At 39.0% G+C, this 9,633-nt stretch overlaps 1 protein-coding gene across 1 annotated transcript; it reads left to right on the top strand.

Annotated features, from left to right (window-relative positions):
• Window positions 1-260: 260 nt before the first annotated feature.
• On the top strand, window positions 261-9,274 carry rerglb (RERG/RAS-like b). The gene is made up of 5 exons (XM_028586513.1): window positions 261-312; window positions 3,121-3,177; window positions 4,426-4,499; window positions 6,212-6,360; window positions 8,989-9,274. Exons 1-5 carry the CDS (start codon window positions 261-263, stop codon window positions 9,272-9,274), a joined length of 618 nt encoding a protein of 205 aa, XP_028442314.1.
• Window positions 9,275-9,633: the final 359 nt, after the last annotated feature.

Below are 9,633 nucleotides of genomic sequence, written 5' to 3'. Positions count from 1 at the left end.
AAACAGAAAAGAGAGGTGTGAGAGAGTAAAACAGCACTTGGCACACACACAGACGCAGAGAGAAGAGGGTGGGTGCTTGTTTTCCCTCCTCTCCTCTCCCTCCGGCTTTAAAAAAGTGAAGCAGCCCATTGAAGAGGAAAAGAGGGACAGTCCTGTACTTCCATTCAGCCTGGATTGTAAGGAGCATTTAGTGCGCCGACACTAACCCAGATACCAGACACAACACACAGAGCCAGCTGAGGACCTGACAGAGCACAGGCATGAACAACATCAAGCTGGCCCTGCTGGGAAGCCAGGGGGCTGGGAAATCAGGTGAGTGACTAGAGGGGATTTTTATTCAAAGCCTACCTGTTTTATTATCTCTGTACTGTGAATGAGGAATTCAAAAGTTATATTTGTTGCTTTCTTTTTGTCAAATTGTAATGTAATGTAATTTTTAGGTGCACATTGTTCTTTACTTGAGAATTTCCATTTCATGCAACTTTCTACTCTTCTTTATTTTGGAAGCCAATATTGTACTTTATACTGATATTATTATTATTATTATTATTATTATTATTATTATTATATATTACTTTGCAGAGTCAGAATATTTATACAAACTATAAATCAACTAATAAATGATGATGTATATGATATATAGGTTAAGCTACCCGGCAATATGTTTAGCCCTGGCTACAACATTAGTGCAGTATTAGCTGCAGTATTAGTATTAATTATAATCCAGCGATATCATAGATGTTATTCTGACTCAAAGTAGAGTGCTGTAAGAAGTACTCAGATCTTTCTACCAAACGGTAGAAATACGTAGAAATGTTACAAGAAGTCCTACATTCAAGATAAATAAATTCAAAATAAATTTAAAGTATGAACTCATTATGCAGAATGACCCATCTCAAAATAATGTAGCCTAGGCCTATATGGATTATTATGGACTGGATTATATTTAGTGGTGCATTAATATCACTTTAATTTTACAGCTGGTAAAAGTGGATATATATATATATATATATATATATATATATATATATATATATATATATATATATATATTTCACCAAGGGATCAATACATTTCATATTTATCCATTGATAATAATGTATTTGTTGATTATATTTTGTATTATTTATTTAAATCTGCGATGTACTTAAATTATGAAATAAATTCAGCGGAGTCAAAAGTACAATATGTACCTCAATATTGTAGGCTACTTGACTTAGTGCGTTTTCTACTACATGGTAACAGCTTGACTCTCCTCGACTATACTCGCCTTTTTTAGTTACATCCCACCACTGAAGTAGTGATTTGTGGATTGATGTTTGGACTTAAAATGAGGTAGTGGTGTTTGGAGCTAACGCTAACTAGCTATGTGTTAATGTCTGGTAGCTAACTGCCAACTGTATTCATTCTTACATTTGAAAACAATAGTTTGACAAAAATGCGAAAAAAAGTCCAGTTACTATTTGTTTTTACACAGCGTTCAACCACATCTTTGTCGTTTCTCTAAAATAAAGAATTCTATTTTAACTAGACTTTTCTGTGACCTAATTTAGCTAGGCTAGTTGGCTGTTGAGCTAGGCTAACTAACTTTTTTCTACTGGGTTTTGGTTTCATGTTACATACTTAAAAAAAACCAAGCCAAACCAAAACCTCCATTCATTGAGATTTAACTGAAATAATGAGGTTATGTATGCCTTCAGAGAATCCCTGCCTTTTGAAAGACCTCTGGTAGATTTAAAACGCATCTGTCGCAGAGCTAATTTCAAGACTGGAAAAGGAAAAAAATGTTAAAAAAAGTAAGAAAAAGTACATCTTGTTTTATCAATCAGAGTAAGTACGCTCTACCTTTAGGGGGGCTAAAGTTCTCCGCTACTGGTTTTGTTTATGTTTCAATTAACTAGATCAAGCCTTTTACGCTGACTTTGCTGTACTGCTTTGCTGTACTTTTGTTTACGAAAGTAATATGTGAAAAAGATCTGCCTCCATCTGCTTATTTTCCAAGACTTTCAACAGTTATGTGACCATACCTGAAATCTGCAAAGTTAAACACATTCCAGATTTTATTTTTTTAAACTACAAGTTATATGACCCTTGTTGCTGCTTGGGGTCTAGTTGCATATATCAGTAGACTGAGTGGCTCTGCGCTGTGTTCAAGCTTCATAAAACAATGGGACGTCTCCATTCTCGCTGCCAGGCAGTAAAGCAGAGCTGTTACTGTGGAGATGCTACAGCTCTGGAGGCTGTATGTGCATGTGTGTCCATTAAATATGTTTGTTTTTCTGCTTTTTGCTGCTTTCAATGCACGTTTCTCATTGTCTTGTTGTTTTTCTCTCTGAATATATCAGTGTTAATGTAAAAAAATGCCCCAAATGAATTGCTATTGTGCCTCAAAGTCCTATGAGTTTAATTTTATTTATTTATTTTCAAGAATAACCCCTTGAGATGCACCATCTCATTTTTGAGGGGGTCCTTTAAGATACAAAAGAAAACATCAAGATGGAGAATCACCATTAAAGTAAATACAACACTAGACAATAACAAACATTTAAATACAACAACATTCACATTCATATACACGCACTCACTAACAATGCTCCCACAAACCTAATCCCTTCCTTTAGCCCTTACCAAAATGCTATTGTGCCTCAAAGTCCTATGAGTTTAATTTGCTTTGCATTTTCCAGAATGCATGCATGAGTAAATTTTTAGGGTCATATCCATATTTGTGTGTCCCCGTAGCCTTAGCATGACCCCTGTATAACCCCTTCAGAAGCCCATACAAACAGCACTTGAAACTTCAGCCCTTAATTGAAACTGATTGTCTGTGGGACCATAACTAGTCAGTTTCATGTAGAGCTCTCACTCTGTAGGCGAAACAGAGGGGGAAATATGACCATTCAGCTTGCCAAATATGCACACAGGCTTTCCAGCAAAGCCATACAGCCTCTTTCATGTGAGGCTTCAGTTTCACAGCTCCAATCCCGGAGAATGTTGGCACTGTGTTGCGCCTGCGGGAGCGAATGAGGGTCATTTAACCCTCACTGCTGCCACCTGTGAGGGTTGAGAGTGTAATGATGCCATGATTCATTTGGTTGTTTTCATTTGGTCTGTTTCCTCCAGCTGTCCTTGTGCGGTTCCTGACCAGGCGCTTCATCGGTGAATATGCCTCTAACGCCAGTAAGTGTTTTCATATTTGAAGAGATTGAGGTTTGATGTGAGTTTTGGTCCTAGAGAACAGAGTTTATCTCCAGACATCATTGGTGTTGCTATTTAGTCCCTTAGTGGTGCATAGATTTCACCTGAACATTCATGAGATTATCAATCCAGGATCACTTCTGTATGCAGCATAATTCAAATATGATTACAGCTGTAAAATTATTAAAATAGTAAATGCCATACTCATACACACTACATTAGCTGCTTCTCATGTCGCTTAAATTGCCTCCTCGAGTCCTCCACTTGCCTCCCTTCCTCACGTCTTAGTCCCTCCTAAAGAGGAGGCACGGGAGAGACGCGAGGAAATCACGGGAGGAGAGAGGAAACGAGGAAATGTGTTTTAGAGGGATGAGATGTCCTTTGCTCTGAAGCATCACATGAATACGTCAGCTGTTAATGCGGAGTTAGCAACTCCTTCAGCTGCACGGCTTCTGGGAAGGCTGGTTTCGTGTATCCTCGCCTATACTCATTCATCGGGGCAGAAATAAGAGCTTTGAGACGGCCTTCACCGAGGAGCGACAGAACAACTTTCGGTTCAACCGAGGACCGAGGAGTCGAGGAGCTATCAAATAAGCGACATGAGAAGCCCCTATTGTATCCAATTAAAGCCATATGTATCTTTTCTGCCACTTGTGGACAGTGGAAGAGGCTGTAAATACAACATTGACATTGTATCACCTATAAAACATTGTGGCGAACGTTTTAGCGAACAAGCAACATTGGCAACATTTATTTATTTATTTATTTTAAATCCAATATTTAATCTCCTTCTGATTTGCTCTCCAACAACTCCGGAGGGAAATATCTGTCTCTTTAGCTGATAAATGCTATGCTAAGCTATGCTAAATGTTAAATAATGGTGATGTAAACCAATAAAAAACACTCTGTTGAGTTGAAGTTAAACTGCAGAGTTAGGTATTGGCTTGTCACTTTAAGTGACACCTATACACATTACACATAGTCGTTTAATACATTGTTCATATAATAATATGTATTAGTGGTAAAAAATAAACCAAGCCAAACTCAAGATAAGATAGAACAAACAAACAAACAAACAAACAGAAAGACAGACGGACACAACATGATGGGTAGAGAAAAGCAATTGGTATGCATATCCACATAAAACACGCAAAGAGATTTTGTACCATCAGTGAATATTCTAATCAATTGACATTACTGTTATATAACTCTTTCTAATCCTTGTTACAGATTCCCTATACCATAAAAGGCTGTCAATCGATGGCAGGCAGCTAAATCTGGAGGTTTTTGACCCCTGCTCTCAGGTACAACACATCACAAACACACCTAATATCGTTGGTACTTGAACTCATCTAAACATACTTAACTATTGGTGTATTCTTTTATTAGGAAAGCAGAGGTGCAGTAGGACTTCAAACTTTCCTGTTTTGAGTTATATAGCTTCCTTCTGCTTTTCAGCCATCTATTTGAAAGTTACATTTTATATTGATATGATAAGCATCACTCACAGGTATGGCAATACAACTGTTGATAAAAATGTCAACAAAGCGTTAGTGCTGGGAGAAAACCTGCTATCTCCAAAATGTCATGGGCCAAGAGAAGCTCTCCTATTTTAAGCATTATTTTTTAAATGTATCCTTTGGGTTTGAAAGAGTTTTTAAAGCGCAATAATGGTAAAAATGTTTGTGAAAACTTCAGCTGAGGTGAAAACATAATCACTTGTTGTTTTGGAGCCACAAGTGTTTCACATTAAAACAGTAAAAACCGTCCGGTTTGGAAGCTACACTACATGCCCAGGACCTTGAATGAATCATAGTCATGACAGTTATCTTTGGGCGGGCACGTGCGTGATCTGCACAACACTTAAAGTGAAATCCTAAAGATTTATGAGAGTATCCTGAGGCAATGTGTGCCAGTGTCTGTTTCTTTGAAGAAAAGAGGCCTATAACCTGCTTACTTCTCTTCCAGCAAGACCGAAGAAACTTCAGACAGTATTTTATTGGAATACCCCTTGGCTCAGCAGAACAAGAGCCGGTCATTGTCTTTGTCAGTTAAACTCACTGTAAGGGCGCCCTTTCATAAGAAACATCGAGTGGATGTCCTGCCCTTCTGACCTGGACTGCATAAAGAAACTATGAAGTCAATAAAGAGAAAAGGATGAGTGAGTTTGGACAGTGCATAGACATGTCGGCAGACCTGTCCTTCCTACACTGTTTGTTTTTCCTCAAGGTCACTAAAACTTGTACTGATTCCTCCTCTCAGGGCGACAAGAACAGCAGTAAAATAGCTCTAGAAGAAGTGTGACAACAGTCATGTATACTGTATACGTACCGTGTATATAGAAAAAAAAAGAAAAAGAAGAAGCACTATTGCTATGGTTTTCGGCAGTTTAAAGTCACAGTGACATACAAGCTAGAATGTCTTTAGCTTTTGTAATGTGACGTATTTCTGAACAAAACTTAAACCGAATATGGGGCAGTACCGAGGGGGATTTAAATCAAATCTTTTAGATTATATCGGCTTAAAAGTTAGAAAACAGATCTCTACAAAGTGATCTTAATTAACTACACATATGCAATCCTATAAAGGATCTTTTTCTGTTGATCATTAAAACAAAAACCACAATCAATCCCATTTAATTTAATGTTGTAAAGCGATAAAATATGAAAACTTTCAAGGGTTGTGAATACTTTTTATAGGCACTGTATAATACAAAAAGTTGTTTATCATATTCCATATTTTTGTGTTAATATATTACATACCTTTGTTGTGGTGAGTTGAATCATATTATTCAGTGTCCAGAGCTGACTGTGGCCAAAACTACCAAACTACCAATGAGCCAATGCTGTCTATCTAAAGCTCAGCTTTATGAGTTGATAAAAAGGCACAGTGCACTTCAACTATTTCTCTCTGTTTGAATCTGTCCCAGTACAAACAAGCCATACAGACAGATAATGCATACTACCTGAATTTGTCAGTGTGATACCAAAATAAAAGCGTGTGTTGTCCTTGGCAGAGCTCAGAGGCCAGGTGTATACTGGAGGAGCCGGTGGACTGGGCAGATGGCTTTGTGGTGGTATACAACATCAGCGACTGCACTTCCTTCATTAACGCCAAGAACATCCTGCGGCAGATTCGGGAGGCGCGCTTGAAAAACTGCAAAGGGTCAGAGGCACAATGAGGTTTTTTCATTATGTAGTGGACAGAGAGGCTGATGGGGAGCCTCCGCTGGGTTTCAGAAAGTTGAGACTTGGTGGATCCGAGCAGCTGTTAAGTCAAAGTAAGAAAGTTTGAGGTGATCCGACACTGCAAGGTTACATGAACTGTAGTCTATATCCTTGACGTTCCACATCGGGGATTGCACCTGTGCTGCAGGAAATCCTGCCGGATGCATGTATCTTCCATTTCCTTCCGCTTTCTTTGTGTTGGAATTTTAAATTTGGTGGATTTCTGAGGACTATGGTTGACTGCTCCTCAGATCTCTGTAGGGTAAATCCAGACAGCTAGCTAGACTATCTGTCCAATCTGACTATTTTGCAGCTGCTCTGGTTGGTTTAAAGAAATGCCATTAAACAAGAGTATGTTTTCCTCCCATCCCCTAATGCTATGTGGAGAAGCCAGACCCTCCTTCAGCGCGCTTTGGAGGAGGGGCTGGCAAAGCGCAACTACATGAACTGTGTCCTTTACTGAGGCTAAATATTTTTTTCAAATGTTTTCTCAAATTTGCTTTTGACTTAGGGGGGTCTTAGTTTCAAATTCAACTGAGAAAATGGACTCAAAGCTATCTGACATTATCAGTTAAAATCAACAAGTCCTCCAAACTAAAAAAAATTATTTCTGTGAATTTGAGCAATGCTTCTCCAGACAAAACGTTGCAATAAGGGGTTAAATAGATTTAAAATAACAACGCATTCTAATGAACGGGTTCGTACGATATCGTATGAAAATGTATGCACACGAATTTGTATGATATCTTATGAAATTAGGAGACATCCGGCTGTGGCTGTTGAATTTAGTCACCAAAAAGTGAGCATCATGACAGTGAAGTTTAGGTACCAAAATGACTAGTTAAGTTTAGGAAAAAGATTGTGGTTTGGATTAACCCTCTGAGGACAAAAGATGCACAGGCGAGTCCAAGCGATGTTTGACAACACTCCTACTCAAAAAGCGATATTACAAAATTTCATTTTAGACATTTATCTACTATTTTATTCATATATTTGACGCTACTTTTGTGAGCCCAAGACTTTTGTAAACTCATTTCAAGCACCAAAACTATTGAGTGTAGTGTATGTTTTCACAAGAGATTTGAGAAATATATCCGCTTTAGGGCCAAATTATCTCTTTATACATTGCTCTGGAACAATTCACTATACAGAAAGCTGAGTTTGTTCTGAACATTTTGATATGAAACACATGGGGATCAGGTTATATGCAAAACCCCTTAAAAGGAGAATTCAAGAAGATATCTAAAAATGCCCTTAGACCTCAGAGAGCCAACTCCGCTCCCCAACTTGAAAGTGCTGTGTTTTATACAGCAGCAGTCAATGTGGTGTATACAGTAATAAATACGTTGAAATCAACAAATTATTTTACCTTTCATAGCTACAGTGCTAAGCATAAGTGAATACCTCCATGCTAAAGTTGACTAAAAAGAGGAATAAAAAATCATCTTTTGGAAATTGATCTTAATGCCTTAATTAAAAAAATGAGGAATAATCCAACCTTTGAGGACACCAATTTTCTTTGTGAATGAATAATGTATCGTAAATAAATAAATGTTCTTCCTTAAAATACAGGGGGCATAAGTATACACCCCTATGTTAAATTCCCATAAAGGAAGGCATATTGTTATTTTTAAAGGCCAGTTATTTCATGGATCCAGGATATTATGCATCCTGATAAAGTTCCCATGGCCTTTGGAATTAAAATAGCCATCACATCATCACATACCCTTCACCATACCTCGAGATTGGCATGGGGTACTTTCCATAAGATCATCTCTCAATGCAAATCAACAGCTTTTAGGCTAACTGAAATAAAACCATGCCAATCTCTAAAAAGATTTAATTAAAGGAGAACTCTGGCCAATTTTAACGTTAATCTTGATCGCTATAGATATGTGTGTACTGTTGATTGCAAAAAAAAAAAAAGAACAGAATCGGTCTTTGCAAACTGGAGTTGCTGCAGCTAATGCCCATAGCTCCCAGTTAGCTAAAACGGTAGTTTTGGTGGCATGACATAAAGGAACTGCTGCGTGTGGATTATCACAGAAGCCGGATGTCAGCTACCAGCTAGCACGGCAAGCTAGCAACCGGCAGGAGGTATGAGTTGAAAACGCATCTTGTTGTAATGTAAGAGCCCTGTTCATGTTGCACAAACATTTTAATTGCATTTTGTGTCTGTTAAGAGGCACAAAGGCACTCTTTCTGTTGTGCCCCCAAAACTACCATTTTAGCTAACTGGGAGCTATGGGCATTAGCTGCAGCAACTCCACTTTGCTAAGACCGATTCTGTTCGTTTTGTTTGCTATCGACAGTACTCACATATTTATAGCGATCAAGATTAACGTAAAAATTGCCCGAAGTTCTCCTTTAAGGCATTAAGATCAAATACCAAAAGATGATTTTTTAATTCCTCTTTTTAGTCAACCTTAGCATGGGTGTATTCACTTATGCTTAGCACTGTATATATGTACGAACGGTTCATGAGAACAGCAATAAAAGTAATTCTTCAGGAAACTGAAGCTTTTTCGGCCCCACATCTGTCCACACTGACTTGTCTCTGTTCCAGGGAGGTGGAGGTTCCTGTGTGTCTTGTGGGTAACAAGCAGGACCTGTGTCACGCCCGGCAGGTGCGTGAGGACGAGGGCCGCTGCCTGGCTCAGGAGAACCGCTGTCACTTCCAGGAGGTCTCAGCCGCCGAGAGCTACCAGGACATCGCCAACCTCTTCACCCAACTCATCCGGCAGGTGATGGAGCACCTCAAGTACAGAGCCGACCGACGACGCTACAGCGGCTCCAAGTCGATGGCCAAGCTCATCAACAATGTGTTTGGCAAGAGGAGGAAGTCAGTGTGATGGTCCCAGGGAAGTCAGCTGGGGGGACTGAAGGACCCCTGTTAAAGGGAACATGCTGGGTCTGAAAACTGTCACTACATCGGTCCAAACAGTAACCTCATGTTCGGTGGGAAAGCTTGGATGGTGTCAACATTTACAGACAAATATGAGTCTGTCCCACATCTTTGTCAATTTTCCCCCCTTAGTTTTCCTACAATGTGTTTCCCTGCTTTGAGCAAAGATTTCCAAAGGACTAATTATGTTGTGATTGTTGACGAGGGCAGTGGTTCCCAACCCGGGGGTTGGGGCTCTAATAAGGGGTCGCAAGATGATTAACAGGACAGGTAAGCATAAAAGAAAACACATTTGTGCTAAACAAA

The sequence above is a fragment of the Perca flavescens genome, chromosome 8 (assembly GCF_004354835.1).
Source record: "Perca flavescens isolate YP-PL-M2 chromosome 8, PFLA_1.0, whole genome shotgun sequence".
Taxonomy (NCBI): domain Eukaryota; kingdom Metazoa; phylum Chordata; class Actinopteri; order Perciformes; family Percidae; genus Perca; species Perca flavescens.
Note: the sequence above shows the minus strand (reverse complement) of the source record. Positions and strands in the feature narration are given on the sequence as shown.

What these genes read in the sequence shown, in the direction of transcription:
- rerglb (XM_028586513.1), top strand. Translation starts at nt 261, where the DNA reads ATGAACAACATCAAGCTGGCCCTGCTGGGAAGCCAGGGGGCTGGGAAA. An exon ending in TGAATATGCCTCTAACGCCA is followed by an intron (nt 3,178 to 4,425) that starts GTAAGTGTTTTC and finishes TCCTTGTTACAG; the next exon opens with ATTCCCTATACCATAAAAGG. An exon ending in TTTTTGACCCCTGCTCTCAG is followed by an intron (nt 4,500 to 6,211) that starts GTACAACACATC and finishes TGTCCTTGGCAG; the next exon opens with AGCTCAGAGGCCAGGTGTAT.